Raw genomic sequence first — 25,085 nt, 5'->3', positions numbered from 1 at the left:
TCAATTTCTGCCGCATGACCCTATATTTTTTTTTTGGTTGTAATGCAACACTTGCATTTCTAGTAACAGGAACTACAATCCGTTTTTCCCTAGTTTGTGTAGTCTTCGAGAAAAAAATACGGAACGCCAGTGGTACCCTATGGAAAATGCATTACGAATAATTGCGCTCTTGTAACCACCACATCTCCATATTTGAAGTAAGTCTGGACTAAATATTGATAATTCTCTGTACAAATTTAATTCGATAAGTAATCTTTGCCGTATCCTTTTTTTATCAGGTTTCTTTTTTTTTCTCTCTTATAAACAGTAAAGCTCAACATTTGTAACAACAATGCCGGTAACATGTATTGTTAGTGTCATATATCAGAAAATACCTCATACAAATATGTAGTTCGACGTTTGAAAAGATGATTTAATATAATGTTTGATGTAATCAGTATAAACATCTAAGATTAATGCCATGTAAAAGCTTTTCGGCTTACTATTGTTGATAAGTCCTTTAAAAATAGTACTAAAGAGAATAATCTACTATGATAAATTGTGCTTAGACATTTATAACTCTAAATATAATGAAATTTAAAGTATGACAAAAAGTTCCTATCAGTATCATGATTGACATTAAACATTTGAATATCGATTAAATTTCTTCAATCAAATGCAACTGCTTAATAATGAATTATTGCATAAATTATCGGTATGCACTGTTTTTACCAAAAAAAAATATCGATAACCTGTGGGAATTTCCCAACTGAAGCTATCAGTCAATATCTGTTGGATTGATCTGAAACTTTTTATAATCCCGACCTGTTACATTAGCGGAAGAGGTTTACTTGCCTATTTTGTTAAACGAAGCATTGAAGAATCAATCTCTGTGTGAAAAACTCTATTGTAAAATATTTTGGATTAAAACACAATGGCAGAAAAGTTAAAAGAGAGCTCTAAGGGTAAAAAAGTAGTTATTGGAATAGATGGTAGTGATAATTCTATGTTTGCAATTGAATGTAAGTAAAGATATTTATTGATAGATGCATGCAAATACTGTATACATAGTTTGAAAATAGTTTTAATGATTGTAGAAATTAGTTCAACTCAAAGTGAAATACCAACTTTTATGTGTTACAAAAAAGTGTATATTACATGCATGCATAATTTTTTCTTTTCTTTTTACTTCCGTTTATACGTAGAGGGGTTTAATTGGGAACATCATAACTTATTAATTCATTTACAGTAGTCTTGATTAACAACATAATTATAATAATTGGCATACAAACTAAACTGTTCGTAGACTAGTTATCAGTGTTAACAAATTATTAGCACAAAGAAGCATTGTTCTCATACATCTGTTTTGTATTTGATAGAATAACTTATTGGCTTTTTATTTTTCTTGTTAATATGCGTTCAATGTTTACATGGATCAAATTATGACATACTTTTTTTTTTATAGCAGATCGATTCAAATACTTCATAACAGATCGATGAAACGTTCTGTTCAAACCTTATTTATGTTTTTATTAAAACGGAAAATTTATCGAACGTATTTCACACAAAATATATCAAGGTAGATACAAGTTAAGAACGTAGGAAGGTTTTCTTATAATGAAAACGAACAAAAAGTCTTTCAGTGGACTACATAATAGTTCATAAAAGGTAAATTTCATAACAGATCGATGAAATGTTGTCATTCTGTATAAACCTTATTAGTTTTTTTTTGTTCAAATAGAAAATTCATTGAAAGTATTTCACATAGAAATATTGTAAGAAATATTGTAAGACAGATTGAAGAAAAAACGAGGGAAAAGTCTTTCAGTGGACTATACAATCGTGCATAAAGGGTAAACGCACATTACAAAAATCATCTTTCAAACCAATATGTGTGTTGAACTAATTTTCAATAAAAACATGTTCATTTATCTCTAGATATTGAAACAAAATAGTTGATGTTATGTGTCTATTTTAAAGACTGTTTAGGTTGTGGTATCGTCATGTTAAATTTTATTTTTCTTTATTCAAAATGTCTTATTGTTGGGTCGAAACAAGGTACATAAAAATGTAAACAAACCCAAACAGAATATCCTGGTTCAAAAATCACTTGTCGTGCCAAGATACACATGTATATAGTTTATACAGAAAATAAAAATAAATATTTAAAACACTTCAGAAAGAAATGAAGTCAAAAGTGTTCGTTACGAGATGGAACTTTTCCTGCCACAAGATTTTTTTGTGTAACAGTGAGTGACTTTTACAACCAAAAATATATATATATACATGTACAATACATATGTAAAGAATTTGTAGATGGTTAATCCTATTGAAATTGTATCATTAGACAAGATGAAAAAAAAATGAAATTTAATTTGAATGGCAATGAGACAAATATCCACTAAAGACCCAAAAGACAGGTATGAAAACAACTATAGATAAGTATACAAATAAGAAGATGTGGTATCATTGCTACTCTCCACCAGACTTGTTTTAAGAAAATCAGGTGTTAGACACGTTGCTTATACATATCTCAGTACTGATAAAAGTATAAAAAAGGGACGATCACAAAATAATTAAGCAAACAGAATGGTTACAAGTTACAAGAATAATACATTTTATATTCAGTTTAATGATTACATCTTTATACAAGTAAGGATATGTGATAGGATGCCAATGAGACACATATCCACCAGAGATCAAAGGACGGGGTTGTTATTGCGAAAGAAATGATACTTTTCCACAGATTCACTTGAAAGTTACCTGTCGATTTAAACTTTTGTAAGTTCTTTTGTCCCATCTAATAAATACAAAAGCTATTGTTCTCTGTGGAGTTTATTCAATGGGATCTTTAAATTTCTTCTAAGAGAAATCCATCACTCACTGATTAATTTACCTGAATAAAAAAATTAACTTTCAATGATGAAAATACATGTACCAATACTAAATAAGGACATCCAAAACTGCATGTGATGTATTTTTTCAATATCAATAATACATTTTCAATTTGTTCAATGTGTGTGTGTGTTTGACAAATAAAAACTTGAAAATGATGATGTTTAGATTAAGGCCTTCATAAATGTATTCTATAACTGAACAACCACAAAAACATGCAAATTCAATTGGAACAATACTAAATATTTTGTAAGAAATAATCTTTTTATGATTAAATCAGTGTTTATATTGAACACATTGAAAATATATTATTGATATTGAATAAATACAACATCACATGCAGTTTTGTGAGTTTATATACATGTATTTCTATCAACTAAGAAGATATTTTGTTGGTCAGGTAAATTAATCAATGAATGCTAGATTTCTCCTAGAAGGAGTTTAAAGGACCATGTGAATAAACTACACAGAGAACAATAGCTTTTGTATTTATTCAATGGGACTAAAACAGACAAAAGTTTAAATATCTTGACCAAGAGAAGATGACTCTATGGAAATGTTTCATTTCATTCGCAATAGTAGTTAAATGACACTGTACGAAGATTTGGGATGGTTTTTACTTATAAATTGTAAACTGTTGTTAATTAGTAAATTAATCATCATGATTAGCATCTTTATTGAAATGTTTTAATTTTTGAAAAGACCTTCACAATATTTAACCTGGTGTAATTTTAAAGATCAGATTTTAGTTGAAATATAGATAGTATATTATTTACTTTTACGTTTGGTTCATTTGTTTATGCCTTAGACAATATGAATAGAAAAGTAATATGGGATTATGTCAACGACACAGTAACCTAACTACATACAAATACCAAACCAAACCAAGCAACGTTTACTGGTCTTCAATATTAATAGACAAACTGGTTTTGTTAGTTACCTGTATTAATTAGTACAGGATGTGCATGGTTTACAAATTATTTCAAAATATAGATCACAACTATTCAAACTTTAAGCGCAATGTCGTTATTTCCGATCTATAATAAATTGCATTAAAATGCCATGAAGAACAGCGATAAAAGAGATTTACCTCTGCTTTCCGTGAAGTATTTTTGTGCAGTGAATCCAAGCACCATATCCGGTCTTTTCAACAAAATTAAAATATGTTACTTGGACGTACATAAGGTACAATGTACAAAATGTAGCCATAGTACGTCAGCAGACTATAACGACTGCATTATTCGGGTTACCGTATTCTGAGATCTGGTCATACATATGTATATATGAGTCGATGCTTTACTCTAAAAGATTTTTTGCCGCAAGATGTATTTATAAAGATGTCAATGTTGTGTAAAATATCTTTTTGAGTAAGGCCTTGGCTAATATTTATTTTGTCAAATACTGTGTGTAGAATGGACATTTTAGGTCATTTATGTCCACATGCTTATGACAATATAGTGACGTGAGACGTGAACTTTCTGAGCTTAATTGATCATATCAACCTGTCTTTCATAAATAGAAATAACATAATTTTTAAAAGATAACTCTTTTTGCAATTTTAGGGGCCAAATATTAACTCTCATCATGCGTGTATATCCTCTTTGTTGAATATAGTAGATAACATGCGTTAGTGTCTCTTATGTGTCCATACCAAATAACTTTCAATATCTATAGCCACAGGGCAGATGGGTGTTTTGATAAGTGAGGGAAATATTTAACGAATTTGATTAAAACAGGACAATTTCAAACTAAAATCACTATCCTGCATAGTCACCACCACCTTATCATGCTTGTTAGTTTGACTTGGAAAACCTTACACATGTTACAATGATTAAATGGTTAAAAAAAAAAGAAACCGCGTTGAACAATTTGGATATAAGCGTCATTTGAAATCCTAAATAGTTATCAAAGGTACCAGGATTATAATTTAATACGCCAGACGCGCGTTTCGTCTACATTAGACTCATCAGTATGTTTGGAAGCAATAGACAATCTTTGAAAATTCAAAAAGCACGGAAACTGCTACTTGCGACCTTCAACAAAGCTTTTTTTCTGATACATGTATGTAATACACTCATCTATTTACGATCAATTCTGATTTTGCTAATATCTTTGTACTGCTTTCCAATTTCCTCTATTTCACAATTTAGCTTGTTGACAATTATGCATGTAGTGTAATTAAGGTTTTAATTCTTCATCTCTTAATTCATCCAATTGAAATCTCATTTTTATTGTATTGCGCTGCAATTACTAGTTTGCTTTAAGAAAATCAATTATAGCTGAATTACAGTGTTTATGTAGGAGTCAATAAAAACTTACATGATTTTTAGAAATACTTTGACATCAAAGTTCATATTGATGAAGAAGAAATCTTAGGGTTGGTCATTAACACCTTGTTCATTGTGACCCAAATAGATTTATCCCTACATAATTGTTGACTAGTATTTACACCATTAATTCGTTTAAGATGATAATATGAAAATCAAGAAGTAAGGCCCCACTCGATGTTTATCGGACCTTTCCTTTTTACAAAGATTTGCCCTACGTCGCGTTTTTAAAACATTGGTTTATGGACAATGTGAACAGGAATATACTTTTTTGATGTACCTCATTGTGTGTTAATGTTTCTACTTAATCTGTCTTTTACAATGAGATTGTCGGACACATCAAATAATACACACAAAGTGTAAGATAGTTTCATATTTTTATTAGAGTTTTCTTATCTTTTGTTTCTGATTGAAACATTCGTACTTTGCAATCAAAGAAAAAAATTCTTTTAAAAGTTTACTGATCACTTAGGTTGATGTTGAACAGCAACAAATGCCGCTAACAAGGAAACTACAAGAATGGTAGAGTTAAACACATATTTGTTTGTTTAATGACTACTCACCCTCCAGTGTATCATTGACAAAATATAGGACAATACCATATTAATGCCATATTATACAGTGTCTTGATATACAATATATACCCTGATTCGTGCTAGGCCAACAATTGGACGCGAGGTAAACGTTGGTGGAACCATTTGGGGATCAAGTCCTCGATGATACAACATGTTACTAATAGAAGTAAAGTTTTATCACAACTGCGTTTTGGAAGAAAGAAACAATAGTTCAGTCAGACCTCTTTAAAAATCAAATGTAATCTTTTGTTTAAAAATTATACAGAAAACATAACGAAATGGACTTAAGAATTAATAGGCAATGCCCCTTGCCAATAGTGAACAGGTCTATTTTTCACTTTGGCAATTATCAATTCTTTTTTAAATTTTTCTGTGCTGTCATTTTTATGACTTTTACCTATTTATAGTAAAGTGGTTTTTTTCAAACAGTTGGTGGCAATGTATTTTTTTCTGTATTTGACATATTATAGGTAGATGAAAATGATTTGATTGTCTTCCTAGCTTCTCCTTGTCAAGAATGAGTTTGTATTTTATGTTATTGACTATAAGATGTTCAACGTTAAATTGAAATTGACACTTGGTAGCTTTATTCATGACATATAACAATACAATAAACATACCGATTGGACGTCGACCAGGTTAATTTACCTTGGAGTTCGGTATTTTTGTTAACACTTTTTTAATTTTTTTTACCAATTATGAACACCAGAAACGGGTTCAAGCTCAAATTAGAATGATGTGGCTTAAAATATAACTACGCGTCACGGTGTGAATCTGTATTGAGAAAAAGAGCCTTGAAGTGTCACGTTTTTGTAATATTTTTACACGAGATTCCAAACTGAACTGTTTTATTTAATAATTATAGTTACATGCATTCGCTGTTTTAACATTCTGTTTGGAATCAACTGTTGCAGTAATTTCCGTTTCGCTGCCATTGCTTCGTTCATTCTTATACTGATCTTACATAGGAATTTTGGGTCCTAAATGTTCTTCAACTTCGTTCTTCGTTTGGTCTTTTTTTTTAAAACTTTTTTGATTTGAGCGTCACTGATGAGTCTTTTTTACATGTTTTAGACGAAACGCGCGTCAGGCAAACAAAATTTCAATCATGGTTTCTATGATGAGTTTATTTATCATGATTTCATATTACATTTTTCGTCTTCACAATACAAAATACAGCCTTTTTCAATCTAAAATTTCCTCTTATTTTTTGCTTTTTAGCATTTTGGTTTTTTAATGTTGTTGACTGTTTTACACACACTTCATCAACACTTAATCAAAATATACTACTACCGATATAACAAAATTACCATGTCATTATTTGTCAATGATGCTCCGAGATTCAAGATTTCAAGATTGCCCATTTCTTATGAAACCAAGTTAACGGTACAAAGAAAGATATTTTTACTGATGATAACATTCAGAATTGAAAAGAAACCAATTTTGTTGTCCTCTTAACAACTTATATTTTCGATATTATAGAAAAATTGGAAAATACAAACGACTTATTTGATTCTGATATAACATATGCGCTGTTCATTGTGAGGTATAATCAAAATAAAATATTATGGCTTGTACAGCTACATTTTAATTATTTTTTTATTATGTGAATATGATATTGATTATTATTCTATGAATTAAACTTGATATTTCAGTGGAATGGAATTTCATCTGACTGTCTAAAACTCTTTAATGTCAGTAGTTTATATAAAACACACGTATTTTTTGACATATGATATCTACCGCAGTTTGTAAAAACAAACACGAATAAAAAGGATGATGTATAGAACATAAATGATAAATTAGTAAGGATAATTTACAATAGAAAAAAAATATAAATGCATATCTAAAAACTCGATTTTACCCAAACATTTTCAATTTAGATATGTTTCTAAATTTCAAAGCATATCATTACATGTTTGATTAAATCTCTCACTACCTGAGTTTTTACGTAAAGATGCTGGATATTTTGCATTATTTATTTTAAATGATTTAATTCATTTCTACTCAAAATCGCCAATTGATGAGTTTTTAATGCTACTGTTTTCATGATCGAAATATAAACGGTTTAAGCAAACACAATTATAGCAATATATAATTTAAACGTACTAGCATGACAGAATCAGTTTTTGAGTTTCGTATTTTTTTTAAAGATATAAACATTCCATATGAAGCTGTAAATAATATAGAAATTATTAACTCGTGTCCCGTATTTATCGAAGCTTAAGATTAATGGTGTATAATCTACGCAAAATAATTCCCACTAGATCAAACTCAAATGAAAGCACGTCGTTTAATCAAGCAATGTGTGAATTACAAAATATTTCCAATATTCTATTGCAGACTTAAGACTTGGATGGAGAGTTGTCTCATTGGCACTCATACCACATCTTCTTATATCTATTAACAACAGTAACAAAACAAATCAAATCGAAAATATGAAAGATAATTTTTAAACAAATTTATTGTTCAGTTCTACGGAAGCGTAATAGGAACTTTTTTTTAAATGTCGACATTAATCTTGAAATTTCCTGTATTAATCTTGATATCATCAACTTTATTCTCGGAATTCTAGATCTCGATCTCGATAGTACCTACTTTAATCTTCATAAAGGCAACTTATATCTTGGAATAATCACATTTGATCTCGGAATTGTCGACTTTAAACTTGAAGTTATCTGCTTTGATTTTAATTCAAATTTTAGATTTCTCAATAATAAAACTTGGGTCCATATTTCTTTTTTTTTTATATTGGAAACAACAGAAAAGGGTCAAAGGTAAACTAGTCATGAAGCGCGACAGATATTGTGATATCATGGAAGTTCTTCAATTACCAAACCAGCATGTTTAGAATACAAAATTCGGACAAACTATCGTCGCTCCTGTACGTGTGTCCGTGCGTCCGTCCGTCAGATTCGCTTTGCCTTACCCGAACTACTCGTTCCGTTTTAGACAATCAAGCTGCGTTACGCAGGGCATGTGGTTGTCATTACGTTGTAGGGTTCCGTATGACATCCTCAAATCTGTGTAGTAAAAAAGAACTTTCACGATGTCCACTACAAATGTAGATCAAAATAAACACCGGGCACTAAATGTATATGGAAAAATTAAATACAAACGATGTAAGTACTTTACTTATAGAAGCGTTGTACCTTGACGAGAATATAAAGAACATTTTAATTTTTTTTTTCGTCATTTTACATACAAGATCGTTTTATTATCGTTTTTGTTACGTCAGTGGCTGGTTCTTTACAAAGTCGACAAAGCTTATACAATATGGAAACAGAGGCGAAAGATACCAAAGAGATATTTAAACTCATAAGTCAAAAATAAACTGACAATGCCATAGCAAAAAAAATGAAAACACCAAAACATAAGCAACTGCACTCAAAACACAACATAAAAAAAATAAAGACTGAACAACATGAACCCCACACAAATAGGCTACCATTATAATGATTATTAAGTAAACTACAAGCTGCCGTAGGTAATGACAGTCATACCTTCACTATCCCATCCATAACTACTTTTTTAAATTTTGAAATCCAATGTTTAAAAAGTGTTTCTCTTGGGCTACCGTTTTCAAACCTGTAACCCATGTGAAATCCTAAAACTAAACTTCCAAGAATTTTGCCAAAATTGGAGTTAAATATTTTGTTTTAGTACATGTAATAATTTGTTTTTCATGGACGACCTTTTGAGACTTTCAGAACTTATGCAAAGTTGGAATTCCAGAATTAAAGTTCCAAAACCTTGTGTAAATAAGGTATAACAAAATAAGAACCGAAAAACCTGGAATGTAGAATGAATTTGAGTTACAATATAAAAGCTATAAGTCATACCTTTTCACTGCAATTCTTGGAATCCTTACCTAAATTTGATTCCGGAAACCATTTAAAGTCATAGGGAAGCTTAGACAAAAACACTTTTTTCTATTTGTCTAAAAATGTTCGAGTATTTTCAGTAACACCAAAATTAAAATTATAGTCGATAGTTCCGAAGTAAAAATTGATAGATGGAATTATAATCCCAGAATTCTTGATCATATCTTAATTTATGATAAAAGTTTGTAAAATGTTTGAATAGTTTATGTCTCTATTTCTGCAGAAAAATTTTGTTAAAAGTAAGGAAAATATTACATTCAGTAATAATCCTGATACCAAAGAATAAAAAAGGACACCAGTCACTCTAAATGTTTGATTTAGTAAGAAGGAGGTGAGCTGGATAAATAAATATATATTCATCCTTAGAAATATCATTTATTGAATATTTGGTTAAATATTTGAGACAGATTCAAAATAGAAGTTATTTGTATGCATTACCAATATGGTTATACGTTAAATTATGTTCCCCAGTAGTATCCCTCTTTGATTTTATTAGAAAAGCACCAAAATCTTCAAATTAGAACAGGAGCACCTCAACAGTGTGTGTGTATCACATTGTTTTAATCTTTGAGAAGGTTTATTGCATGCTGTTTGTATGTTTTTCTCATATGGTTATATTATGTTGCAATATGGTGGTCATTAATATTTATTGTGGTTTGGCAAACGAAAACTGACAAACTATCATAATACTTATTACTATAGGATCATCCTAGTATCTTTTGTAAAAGATTTTGTGAAAATGATGGACATGGCTGCTGAGAAAAAGCTAAGCGATATATTTTTCAAAGGGTTCTATGTTTAACTTTGATCCTTAGTGCCTTTTGATTTGGATTGGCACAAAAACATCAAAATCCAAATTTACAAAGCCAAATTATTCCTAAGAAAATATTTGCAATTTAAGGCCAACAAGTTGCCCCAACAGCTATTTTGAATTTGCTGATCAACATCTAAACCATTGTAAAGAATCTTTAAATGAAGATTCCTGTACAGGTTGGCTATGATTGGCAAAATCTGAGTTGCAGAAGAAAATTTTACAAAAAAGTTTACTGAAGACGATGGGTAAAATGGATGACAATATCTCACACAACAGTTGAGTCTTGTGTCATTTTAGTTCTATCTTTGAACGTGTTTTCTGCCTAGATGCACAAGGCTTGATTTTTACCAATTTAAATATTGAATTCAGTAAAATGGTTAATCTATTATAAATGTTCATGATATTTCAATATAATTTTTTTTTCATTTCGTTTTTTTGAGTAAAAGAAATACATGTATGATATTTTTACTGACTTTAGAATAAAAAGGTAGTGTAGTATAAAGTTGTTGTAGTTAAACGAAAAACAAAAATGATCTATTTTTATGCAAAAGATCAACACTTACTCTCTTATTTTCATTCACACTTTCATTCCAGAAGGTTGTTTTCTATTTATGTTTTATTGATAATAAAATTGTTGAATCAAAGTGTTAAAAAATGTTAGATAGTAACTTGGTTGAATTTTGAATATTTGCTCATGTTACTGCTACTGAGTGCACATGTTACATACAGTTGTATTCGTCAATATTATTTAAATAATGTAACATGCATCCAGCAAAACAAAAAAACTTTTATCATTATGTTTGATATATTAGACTTGACAATTTTGTTTGTCGAACACTGGTAAGCTTTCCCAAACATTTCTTAAATGTATCCACGTAATTTGGACTCTGGTGAGTAGTTGTCTCATTGGCAATCATACCACATATTCTTATTTTTATATAAATCTACATGCTTGAAGGGATATTTATTTTCACCTTACCTCAGGAAAATTATTTTCATGATTTTATATACAATAACTTCTTGCAAAAAAAATCTTATATAATCTGATAATAGATGGTTGTCATTTCCATACTATGTTTGGGGAAAAATGCTTGTGTCAACCCGCTTTCATTCGAGAGTCACTGGTGTGTCTACTGTAATTATAATTCGCATCTGGCGTTTATGAATGAGCAGCATATAATTTTTGATGACTATCTTATCAAGCGACTGGTCGGCCATCAGATTTCAAACATTGAATATGTCAACAGAAAATATATTCGCCTGTTCCATTTGAGATGAAATTCAGCTTTGTCTATGATAAACATGTAATTGTCTAAAAATGAAATGCTAATGACTTGAGATTTGAATTAGATTTAAACAGAGTTATTCTAAGATTACATTACTATGATTAGAGAAAGTAATGTAAAATATAGATTAGTAGTCATTTATAAACAAAGATTGAACGCAAGTCTCTAATGAAGTCTTTTCATGCGTTTCCATCATTTTATAATAGAAGTGATGGCAACAGTATTTACTGATAAACTGAGAGAGGTAAATCTGACTAAAGTAGATACTTTGTTGGAAAAAGCTACACAATTTGTAAATAAACCATTATCATTTGACTTAATAAAGGCAACAGTAGTATACCGGTGTTCAAAAGTCATAAATCGATTGAGAGAAAACAAATCCGGGTTACAAACTAAAACAGAGGGAACCACATTACCTATAAGGGGAAAACAAAGGAACAATAGGAACACTGAAGTGCAACAAAAACAAACGCCAACATGCATAGAAACGAACTATTGGATAACAACTGCCATATTCCTGACTTGGTACAGGACATTTAAAGAAAAAATGGTGGGTTGAACACATTTTTGAAAAGTCTTCATTTTGCAAATCAACAATAGTGCTCGACATGTTCATTGGTAAAACACGGCGTCCATTAGTAATTCGAATAACTTTCTTGTTTTTCGCAACATTCACCAGTTCTTTTTCATCTAAGGTACAATTCCTTTTGTGGAATATACCTTACGAAAATGTACTTATTGGACATGCAGGAAAAAGACCAAAGTACTTGGTTTCTGCTTCATAATACTTTAACAATTCATTACTCTATTTGATTGTGTTACTTGTTTTAATTAAGGTTTTCATGAATATATGATATTTGTATCCCTGCCGTTATATGTTTTCCATTTGAAGATATTGTTAAGTAAATTGTATTGCAGTCTGCCATTCAGATTCGATTCTTCACTGTTAAAAGCATAATTGAAAATCCTTACTACCCGGGTAAATACCACATAAATCATCACTGGATAAACATTTTTTCAATAGTATCAGCAGACATTTAGAAAACATATTCTCCTTTTTATAATTCATGGAAATTAAGCTGTCTGAACTTACTCATACTATATCCGATCTTAAAAATGATCGTTTTTGTTTACCTGGAAAAGAGAAATTTCTTCAATATTAGGGTTTTTAACATGGTCGTGGAACACAATATTCTCCATATCATATAAAGACTTACTGTTTTGATCCAGAAAAGCGCCTCGGACGCATGAAATTTATAACGAGTTGTTTCCATTTGATACAGCACTGGGTCGATACCTCTGCTGATGGACTATCAGTACCCGAAGGTATCATCATCTCAGTTGTCAGTACTTCGGTATACTGACATGAATAATAACAAACCTTCCTAAAATAGCCTGTTTATAAATTTTGAAATTAATAAGAAACTAAGGTTTCTAAGTTGACCTTAGATTGATTTTTTAGGTTCTTTTTCGTCATTAAGCCCGAAAAATGTTTCGGTCAAGTTTTCGGCTTTAAGCGAACCTGATGAAGCTAAATCCCGGATAGCCTTTCGGAAATTTATAATGTGTTGTTTTCATATTTTAGGGGAAATCCAATCTGCTTTAGAGTTATATTTCAGTATAGTTTAGTTAAGATTAGTTTCCTGTGTAATTGGAATACGTAACAGAATTTTCTTGTTCCATTTACCATCGTGTTTTTTTAAAGATAACTACTTTAATCAGTTCACATTTATGGATGTTCTTTGTGCTATTTTTTATGTATTGCAAATTAATACAATTTTTTTCTTATAAGTTACAACAATAAAGGTTGCATTTGCTTTAAATCAAAAACTAATTTTTATTAAGAAATTGGAAACTGGATTGCTTGTGGACTGAAACTGCCATATAAATTCAGTAGACACACATATTAATCGATCAATCAAAAAATTGTTTTTATCTATGTCAGTAAAACACCATCTATCATTTCGTTTAGCGAAAATGAATCTACGAATTACATCTACGAGCAAGACAGGATAAAAATGAAACAAACATATTATACATGTCAAAAAGTATTGATTTATTGCTCCATTCTGTATATAAACTATAAAATTGTATATTAAGAATCCCAATAGTGTCCGTCACAGTCGTTATTTTGTATCTATATATAACTGAAAATGAATTTTATTGTATTTTATTTCAAAATGTTTTCCCGGTTTTAATGGTACTTTATATCAATTATGAAGTAATGACAAAAGTTTTGTCATACATGTACATCATACTTAATTTTCTTTCCACCATGCACTTACATGTTTAGCAAGGCATTTATTTTTGCGTGTATTGAATTTATCAGAATTATACAAGTCATCTGGAAAGATACACAATATTTTTCTAAGACATTTTTTTTTAAACTTTAATTTTGGTCAGAGTACTTTTGGAATTTGTATCTATAATTTTTTGTAGAGTACTTATATGTGTTTGGATGTGTACTTCGTATTGTGACGTCATGTGATGAAAACACTGTAAAAAGAGAGGAAAACTGATAAATGTTGCAGTTGTATTTTCATAACACAGTTGTGACCATACCAGATAAAAGACAATAACAAGAAGTCATATCAGTGTATAATAATGTCTATTTGTGTACAGCAAAACAGCAAATCAGTAAAACAATTGTAAAAAGCAAATTTCCATTTTGAAATGTTGAAGAAATTACAGAAACAGGTTTTTTTTCTGTTGAATTACAATTAATAGTAAAGAATAACTGGGTTTTGATCGAAGACCCAAAAAATGCCAAAAACTGCAATTATTTTTTTTTTTATGTTAAAGTTTGAAAGGCAACACTCTAATTACACCTAAAAAAGGCTTAAAAGAGAAGTGAAAGATACCTAAGAGATAATCAAACTCAGCGGTCGAATAAAAACTGACTACGCCAGTGAAACTCGAGAAACTGACTTCCATACATACACAATTTCCTTTTCCTGACGTTTTAACAGGATGCAATTTAATTTTGAAGCCGGATTAGTATCGCTTTCCAATTAATTCAAAAACACAGCTAAAATTCCAATTTGTACTTACTTTGTATAACAAGACAGTATTGTTTATTCTGTTGACAAGAGGAAGTAATAATGTAAATCTACGTATTTTCTGGTAAGTGAAAATAATGATGATCATCATCATGGTTCATATTCGCTTTGAATTACATACGAATCTTTATAAAATAATTGAAAACTCGATTATTTATAGAATGAAACTGCCATTTTAAAGCAAAAGAGCATGTTTATCGATCAATCAGACATGCTTGCCAGTAAAATATTATCTATCATATTACATAGCTAAAATTGATAAAAGAAAAGAATCTAAAAGTCGGAGAGAAAAAATAAATCGTATAAGATACATAATATCAATATTATTTTTCAAACCCTAATTTGATCAGAGGACTTAGAGTATTTGTAGCAATAATGTTTTTGTGAAAGAAACTGTAAAAAGTATTTTAAAAGGAGATGATGAAAACTGATAAATGTTGCAGCTGAACTGTCATAACAGTTATGAATATATAAGTTAAAAGACATAAACAAGGGTTCATGTCAGTGTATAAGAATGTTTACTAGTATTTGTTTACAGCAAATCAGTACAAAACATTTATTAAGCAACTTTGATTAATTTCAAAATATGAAATAAATTACAGATAAGGGTTAAGAATAAAAATCACAAAAAAAATATGTTTGGCTCCAGAATTTTCCTTTTTGACCGAAGACCTAAAATATTCCCATTTAAGTTTGAAAGGCAAAATCATCTCTATAACACATTGAAAGGCAAAACAGAAAGGCGGAGATACCGAGCCAAGCTAATTTATTACAATTTCTTGGCACACATAAGGTGCTACAAGAAGATAACAATTACGTAGTTATACATTTGCAAGCATGTGAAACTAACGAGCAGTATAATTTAATACAATTATATTAATACAACAATACATTGAGTTTTAGCAATACTTCGATGAGCATGTGATCATGATTTATATTTATATAATCTAGGAAGATGATAACATGACTCTTGTTATGAAAATATCTTTTCAATTAGTCTTTGGAATTTGATGCGACTGTCATACAAGTTAGAGGTTTAGCTAGCTATAAAACCAGGTTCAATCCACCATTTTCTACATAAGAAAATGCCTGTACAAAGTCAGGAATATGACAGTTGTTATCCATTCTTTTGATGGTTTTGAGCTTTTGATTTTGCCATTTGATTAGGGACTTTCCTTTTTTAATCTTTCTCGGAGTTCAGTATTCTTGTGACTTTACTTTTTAAACATGCAAAGTTTTGTCAAAACTGTTACATTACAATATGACAATAGGTCTATAAATTTTACCTGATATGGATTATAAGTGTAATACTTAGATAAATACCCTTCCTTAAATGACTTTATTTGTTCGTCAGTACGTACAAAAAGATATAATAATATTGGTCACTGACTGCATTTGAATCGCAGTGCTGGCAAATGCGTTCCTTTTTGGGATATTTTTTTTCCACCGACCAACTTCAATAGGGATTTTGAAATTTTAACATCCAAATCTAGAGTGGATATTATACATTTATTTCCCGTGTCTGAGGAAGATATGAAGATTTGTTCACCCAAGAAAAACCATATTTCACGAGTGCATCGCCCGAGGGAAATATGTTTTTTCGAGGGTGAACAAATCTTCATATCTCTCTAAGCCAAGGGAAATGATTGTTTTATTCCACTGCCTATAGCTGTTTTTACTTCCTGAAGATTAAGATATAAATTTACATATATATAATTGTTTTCTTATCAGCCTGTTTTTTATAACTAAACACGACATTTTTTCTTTGTTTTTAGATATATAATAATTTTTCAAAAACGAAATTACTATAACATCTTTGAAAAAAAACCCGCTCAAAATGTTATAAACAATAACCGCGCGTATCTTCGTACAAGGAGAAAATCGCGATCTTTAGATGGGATATGATACTCAGAGGGGAATATGAAGATTTATTCGACGTCACGTGGGATAGTCTCTACCAATCAAATGTTGATTTCGCTATCAATATTAACATGCAGTGGAATAAAACGATATGCCTCCTTATTATTGAGAAAACATTTCTCTAAGACAATTTCATGATGTATGACCAATAAAAAAAAACTCTCAGAGAGTTTTCCATATCAGCAAACGATGGCTGACCGAATTGATCAATTAATCTTTGTTTTTATTTCGGTTTGGATATCCGAACAACTAATTGCAAACTGTGCATATCAGAAGAAAAATTTCTCGTATCATCTAATATTTGTTTTAGAGAAGTTTAAATGAATTTTGTGTTTTTATTTCTGAATTAAAAAAATTTCTCCAGCAGAAATTTATTTTTCTATTATAGAATTGGATGCTGTTTTTAAAAATTTATATGAAATGAAAACAAATGGCCATCACAACTGTCATGAAGCCCCTCTGGCTAAAATTTGATAATCCCTTGTTTTCATTTCGTTCACATGTTCAAAAACACGGCATTTAATATTTATATTTCAGATTTTTGAAATATAAAAAAAAATTATATGTTATTCACATTTTGAATCAGAAATTTATAACTTTAAACACAAAACTTCGGCGGAAATTATCTATTGGGATGAAGGCAGTATCATTCCACATGAAATCAATAATAATACATCATATAGCTAAAATTGCCATATGAAGATGTTGATTTCTAAGAAGTTAGCGCTTGAAACATTTAGCAAACTTCAATCTTTATTGTACATGTACATCAATATTATAATATGTTGATAACTGTTATATACCTATATGAATTATTATTATTTCAAGATATAAGCTGCGTCGGATAGAAATCGACCTTATGCAAGTTAAAGTTTAAATATTACATGTATATAAAACTTTGATTGATTTTGGAACATTCAAATACGAAAAATTAATTTTGGACTGTTTTGTAGGGTTCTTATATCAACTCAATTTTCAAACATTCACAGACCTTGCAGACTTTTCAACTTGAAATAATTTACGGATGTATTGATATTCATTTGCATAATGTCGATTTCTATCCGACGCAGCTCATATTATACCGCCAAATACTTTTTTTTAAGAATATAAATTTGTTTTTTTCAATAGTATAATCGTTTGCACGAAGTACACAAACACTGAGAAATAATTGTGTTTACTAATTAAGTTGGAGGAGCTAATATTTCTTTAATCTTGGGTTGCTTTCATACGGCTCTCGTTGTTTTCATACGAAATGAAAGCATATAAAGGAATCAAATGATTTCAGCCGGTAAAAGATCAGCTTTTGTTTGATTAAACACCTGCTGTAAATATTAATATTTGACATCTTTGTTTGAAAGATAGTTTTGACATTTAGAAACAAATTGATATTAAAGTAATCAGTATATTTTGTTTATTGTTGTCCATTATTGCCCATAAAATTCATGTTCATGTTGAGGCTAACTATGAAAAGGTATATCTAGTTTTTATGGTGTGATTTATTACAGGATATGTCGTTAAAAGATCGAGTAGAATATTGATCCTAGGTATTTTAAGTACATTTCGCACTCTACACTATGTGGCTCACTCGATATTGTTTATCGTTTTGTGTTTTTTTTCTATACATCATACCGTGATTTGATTTAGTTAAAAGCTTCTTCTTGTACTAATTTGTAGGGTATGTTCCTTAATATAAAAATAAGGAGATGTGGTATGATTGCCAATGAGACAACTATCCACTAAAGTTCAAACGAAGTCGATGTAATTAATTATAGGCAACTGTACGGCCTTCAACAATGAGAAAAACCCATACAGTATAGTCGGCTATAAAAGCCTCCAACATGAAAAATAAGAAATAATTCAATTGAGAAAACTAACGGCCTAATTTATAGCAAAACAGTTTACGTAAAACAAATAAGACAGACATAAACAAACGACAACCACTGAACTACAAGCTCCTGACTTTGGACAGGCACACGAAGAATGTGGCGGGTTAAATATGCTTGTGGGCGCTCAACCCTCTCCCCTAAAAAACTGATCGGCATGTAAAAGGGGAGCGATGTCATATATCTGCTAATATTTATATGTTATTACCATGTAAGGAACTCCGGCAGTGGTTTTCATGTGTCATATCTTAATGTTTTCGGGTTTTTTTTATTATGAGAAGAATGTTTTTTAAATAGTAGATCTTTAATTGTACATTGTATCCGTTTGATGTATTTACAAATTTTACAGACTCGAGCGACTTGGCCCATGATATATCGTACAGACATCTATGTATTGCTAAAGACTATGATGCCTTCTAGCTGTATATTGGTTACTGTTATCGTTTGGGTTACTGTCTCATATACCCTACATTTTCTTTCATTCATAATCACTAGGTTCGTCATTTGTATTGAGTGGCTTAACATCATAGTTTATTTTATCCAATAGCATTACATAGAACAGTAAGGCACGATCTTCCAAAATGGAAACATTCAACCTTAGTAGAACACAAATACATTACAAACAGAATATTTTAGGCTTGCTTGAATTTCTGACTTAGCGAATTGATGTTCATTCTCCTAAATACTATACACAACGATTAAAAAACAACAGCAAATTTGACTAATAAAAAAAATGGAGTTTCTTGCAAGATGACTCTGCGAAAAGAAAGTTGGTGTCAGAGTACTTTATAATTCTTATTGTATACTATTGTGTGCTATAGTTCCTAAACAATAGTGGTCGGAACGAATTATGCGTCTGATAAAAACATCATAAAAAGACATAAATGCCAAAGTCGTTCATGACATATTGGCATAAATAAATACACGAATTATCTATTTGAGCGTTTTGGTAAAACAGACACGTGTTTATCATAGTCAATTGAAACTCGGAACCAAAATCTGAATAACAAAAAACATTTGATGGACGTCGAAGAATTTTATATGTGTTTAAGTGGACATTGGATAATCATATTTACAGCAGAGAATGTTCGTTCCATATTGTTTACTGTTATTGATCTAACTGCCATACAAATCTACTTTGAATCATTTTTGTCATAAGCTGCATGTAATAAGTCTTGAATAGGCTAAAATTCTTGAATTAAATTTCAAGTGAATTGTTTACGTCTCCCAGGAGACGTTATTAAGAATTGAACGATGGACGGTCTGTGGGTTGAATGCTTCTTACTATCTGATTGGAAGATATTGCTGACTCTATCCAGGAACATATATACTGTTCCCAGCTCTATCATAGCTAACTTGTGTTGATTGTTTGGGACAATTCGAAACCTAGTAAATGTATTTTGATTCCGTGAAGTGTCGGAATTGAACTCTCTATTTTAGCAAAAAGATTTTGCCTGGTTACGAATCACAGGTAACACTTATCTTTAAATAGCCGAAACTCCTGAAATATTGTAAACACACATGTGATTGATTAACGTTCTATCTAGTCGCTCACTGTTATGTACATCTTGTACACGAAAGCATACTTATGAAAACATCGTGCTTTTTTCTAAGCCTAGATTATAAATATTCATACTTAGTAAGATAATCCAAAAGCAATAATAATGAAATGAATATATGTTCGATTAAATATTAATTTAAACGGAAATTTTTATCTCGGAAAGGGGTGCGACCTTTTTATGGTAAAAACACATATATGTCTCAGTCTGGTAAAAGGAAAATACCCTAGAGATCAAATGTTTTTTTTACAATTAGTATGTCTACACATAGCTATGATGCATGGTTACGCTATTTCATCATAGGGGAGACATTGCTTGACAAATATATAAAGCATTTACGACAGTGATTTTAATTTAAAAAAAAAACAAACTTAAGAGCAAACAATGGATATTACTAAAAACAATGAGGAGGGTCAAGAACAAACTTCTAGTAGTCTTTATAGGTATTTATTTTTATGTGTATTTAATACTTCTGTCTGTTTTGTCATGATCGTATATTTTTGTAATCTATGTTTAGTATATATATTAATTATACATGTACCTATATGTTGTAAAACATTTGGTTAATAACGAATTGAATAGTTGTTTTGAGGTTAATTGACCATTTATACTATATATATATATGCTATATGAGAGAAAGAGAAATAAAAGAAAATTATAAATTTCAAATACGAAAATACTGTTGGCATTTTAAAAGAACGGTCTCTCACAAAAGATTATGTCAATCCAGTATGTTAAGCTTTGAAGAATTTGTATGATAAGGACCTTATTTGCAAGGCTATTCTGAATGAATTAATATACAAAGCGAGAACACTTTCCACTTTCATCAGCTAAGAGACGGCTAGCTTTTTTAGAAAAGCTATTACTTGTATGGGATTTAAATGAAATAAGTTACTATTCTACGTATCATACTTATTGTACATGGATAAAAAAAATTATTGCATGTAACCTTTGAACATTTTCTTTGTGTCATATTATTCGATTCCACAATTCCTAATCTATATAACGATAATACATGTCTGAAATATTAAAGATTGATACATAATTAATTTAATTTAAAGCCTATTGATTTTGATCTTGCACCGAAGTTCCACATGCTCTGTACACAAGTAACGTTTACCGTATAAATTAACTCCTATCAAATGGGAGGGTTGGATAATATCAAAATACATTTAGCATTATTGATAAATGATAATGAAAATAGCTTAAAAGATTAAAACAACTTATATTTTTCAAATGGTTTGGAGACGGTCAAATTGAATGATAAAATCAAATGAAACTGTATTTCAAAATTTGGCCGACACTTTTGCTATTATCAAAAAGTTAATCGACAAAAAACGTAAGGTTCTTAAATTTTCCTGAAACAGAATATAATGGACAACGTCGCAAGCAAATAGGAAAATTTCTATTAGCCAAAATCTTTGAAAAAAAATTAGATTTTATACTTCTTTTCAACTTATAGCAATTTCAAAAATTGTAGTTTTGTTTTTGACTAACTCAAGATTATACACAATAACATGAACATATCTTTTTGACCATAAAAAGTTTGACAGTTAACCTAATTAATTATTTTTAAGATGATATAAATATAAAAAGAACAGTCAAACAATTTTTCCGGAGGAAGTTGAATGCTTAGGTTTATTACTATACAATTAGTATATCGGTGTGAGATAGCAAGATTAAGACTGAACCATAAGATCCCCATAAACAAAATCGGGACTGGAAATTAACAGGCTCGTTTGAGTCGATGCTAATTTATATGTATTGAAATAATGATTTAAAAGATAATGATAAAAAAAAAACTTAACCATGATTCATAGAAGTAGTTTTTCATCTTTTTATCTACAATACAAGTAACCAAGGAGCAAATAAAACATAAAGTAAGCTAATTGAATCATTTTGTCTTCCAATCTTAGTAGGGACTTCTTATAAAAATCTGAACAGGTCTTTTAGTCTTCAAATTAAAGATCGGTGCTGATAGCAAATAATACCTAACATCTATATAATTATTTAATTAATCTTTAACAAATATGTTGTGGACATGGATAAGCAGTAACCAATACTGAGTATAAGATGCAGTCACTTTTTGATAGTACATTATTGCTGACAAAATTAAGAATATTAGTAAAGTATTCCGAGATTGTTGTAGCATATAACATCGTGTTTCATTTTCTCTTTCCATCCATTATTCATAATTTAAACGAATACAAAAAAATACATGAGACGTATGAAAAATGGCATGCATTTTTGTTCAGTTTTATTGGTGAGAAATCGCACTCCAAGCAAATAATCGATCATTTTTAAATCATCAATTATTTTTTTTCTCTAAAATTTTGCTTAGTACTACCCTCACGTTTGATCCCAGATATTAAAATATATTTTTTACGTTTTTTTTAAACTTAGTTAAACAAAAGCCTCGAGTTTTACAGTTTGCAAATATTAATATATCGACGAGAAAATTGCCAGCCTTCTCGGTTGTAGAGTTAATACATGTATGTATGCCCTAATTCAACTATATGAGTTTGTGGCGTGGAGAATAATGTTCTAATCTAGTTTAATATGCAGAGTGTAAATTAGCCTATACCCAATCAATATGTATGAGATATTCTACTATCTCTTTTATTTTATTTGTTGTGTCTCTTATTATGTTTTCCTTGAAAAATGACTTCATGATATTAATAATAAATAACATTGGAAATATTCATGGATATCATTTTGTTTGATATTGATTGCAAGTAAATACAATAAGCTAATTCAGCACAATAGATGATAATACATTATATAGCTAAAATTGCCATATGAAGATGTTTGTTTCGAAGAAGTTAGCGCTTGAAACATTAAGCAAATTTCATTATTGTACATCAATATCATAATATGTTGATAATTGTTATATATCTATAGGAATTATTATTATTTCAAGATATGAGCTGCGTCGGATAGAAATCGACGTTATGCAAGTTAACATTTACATATTATATAAGACTTTGATTGATTTTGGAACATTCAAAAACGAAAGATGAATTTGTGTCTGTTTTGTAGGGTTCTTATATCAACTCAACTTTCAAACATTCACAGACTTGTTGATTTCGCTATCAATATTAACATGCAGTGGAATAAAACGATATGCCTCCTTTTTATTGAGAAAACATTTCTCTAGACAATTTCATGATGTTTTACCAATAAAAAAACTCTCAAAGAGTTTTCCATATCAACAAACGATGGCTGACCGAATTGATCAATTAGTCTTTGTTTTATTTCGGTTTGGATATCCGAACATCTAATTGCATACTGTGCATATCAGAAGAAAGAATTCCCGTATCATCTAATATTTGTTATAGAGAAGATAACCATTTAAATGTATTTTGACCTGAAATATGCAAGTTATACATTAACTGATACAAAACAAATGAAGTTTGTGTTTTCATATCTGAATTAAAAAAATTTCTACAGCAGGAATTTATTTTTCTATTATAGAATTGGATGCTGTTTTTGAAAATTTTTATGAAATGAAAACTAATGGCCATCATAATTGTCATGAAGCCCCTCTGGCTAAAATTTGATGATCCCTTGTTTTCATTTCGTTTACATGTTCAAAAACACGGCATTTATTATTTATATTTCAGATTTTAGAAATATAAAAAAAAAAACATATGTTATTCACATTTTGAATTAGAAAATTATAACGTTAAGCACAAAACTTCGACGGAAATTATCTATTGAGATGAGGGCAGTATCATTCCACGTGAAATCAATAATAATACATCATATAGCTAAAGTTGCCATATGAAGATGTTGATTTCTAGGAAGTTAGCGCTTAAAACATTTAGTAAACTTCAATCATTATTGTACATCAATATCATAATATGTTAATAATTGTTATATATCTATATGAATTATTATTATTTCAAGATATAAGCTGCGTCGGATAGAAATCAACCTTATGCAAGTTAACGTTTACATATTATATAATACTTTGATTGATTTTGGAACATTGAAATACGAAAGATGAATTTGTGTCTGTTTTGTAGGGTTCTAATATCAACTCAACTTTCAAAAATTCACAGACTTTGCAGACTTTTCAACTCGAAATAAGTTAACAGATGTATTGATATTCATTTTCATATGGTCGATTTCTATCCGACGCAGCTCATATACCGCCTAATACTTTTTTTTAAGTATATTAAATTTTCTTTTTCAACAGTATAATCGTTTGCCAGAAGTACACAAACACTGAAAAATAATTGTGTTTACTAATTAAGTTGGTGGAGCTAATATTTCGTTAATCTTGGGTTGCTTTCATACGGCATTCGTTGTTTTCATACGAAATGAAAGCATATGAAGGAATCAAATGATTTCAACCGATAAAAGATCAGCTTTTGTTTGAATAAAAACCTACTGTAAATATTAATATTTGACATCTTTGTTTGAAAGATAGTTTTGACATTTAGAAACAAATTGATATTAAAGTAATCAATTTATTTTGTTTATTGTTGTCCATTATTGCCCATAAAATTCATAAAACTGAAGTTCATGTTGAGGCTAACTATGAAAAGGTATATCTAGTTTTAATGGTGTGATTTATTACAGGATATGTCGCTAAAAGATCGAGATAGAATATTGATCTTAGGTATTTTAAGTACATTTCGCACTCTACGCTATGTGGCTTACTCGATATTGTTTATCTTGTGTTTTTTTTATCTATATATCATACCGTGATTTGATTTAGTTAAAAGCTTCTTCTTGTACTAATTTGTAGGGTATGTTCTTTAATATAAAAATAAGGAGATGTGGTATGATTGCCAATGAGACAACTATCCACCAAAGTTCAAACGAAGTCGATGTAAGTAATTATAGGCAACTGTACTCCTTCAACAATGAGAAAAACACATACCGTATAGTCGGCT

The 25,085-nt window shown here is 29.9% G+C and overlaps 1 protein-coding gene across 1 annotated transcript in view; it reads left to right on the top strand.

The window, feature by feature from the left end:
* The first annotated feature begins 709 nt into the window (after nt 1-709).
* Nucleotides 710-25,085, top strand: part of LOC127718838 (universal stress protein YxiE-like) — a 41,027-nt gene continuing 16,651 nt past the window's right edge. Inside the window, exon 1 of the mRNA XM_052224907.1 lies at nt 710-1,001. Within this exon, the coding sequence (XP_052080867.1) occupies nt 914-1,001 (88 nt within the window). The 5' untranslated portion in view covers nt 710-913. The remainder of the gene's footprint in view (nt 1,002-25,085) is intronic.

Source organism: Mytilus californianus, unplaced genomic scaffold (assembly GCF_021869535.1).
Source record: "Mytilus californianus isolate M0D057914Y unplaced genomic scaffold, xbMytCali1.0.p SCAF_1, whole genome shotgun sequence".
Classification (NCBI taxonomy): domain Eukaryota; kingdom Metazoa; phylum Mollusca; class Bivalvia; order Mytilida; family Mytilidae; genus Mytilus; species Mytilus californianus.
This window is presented reverse-complemented; position numbering and strand designations above follow the sequence as displayed.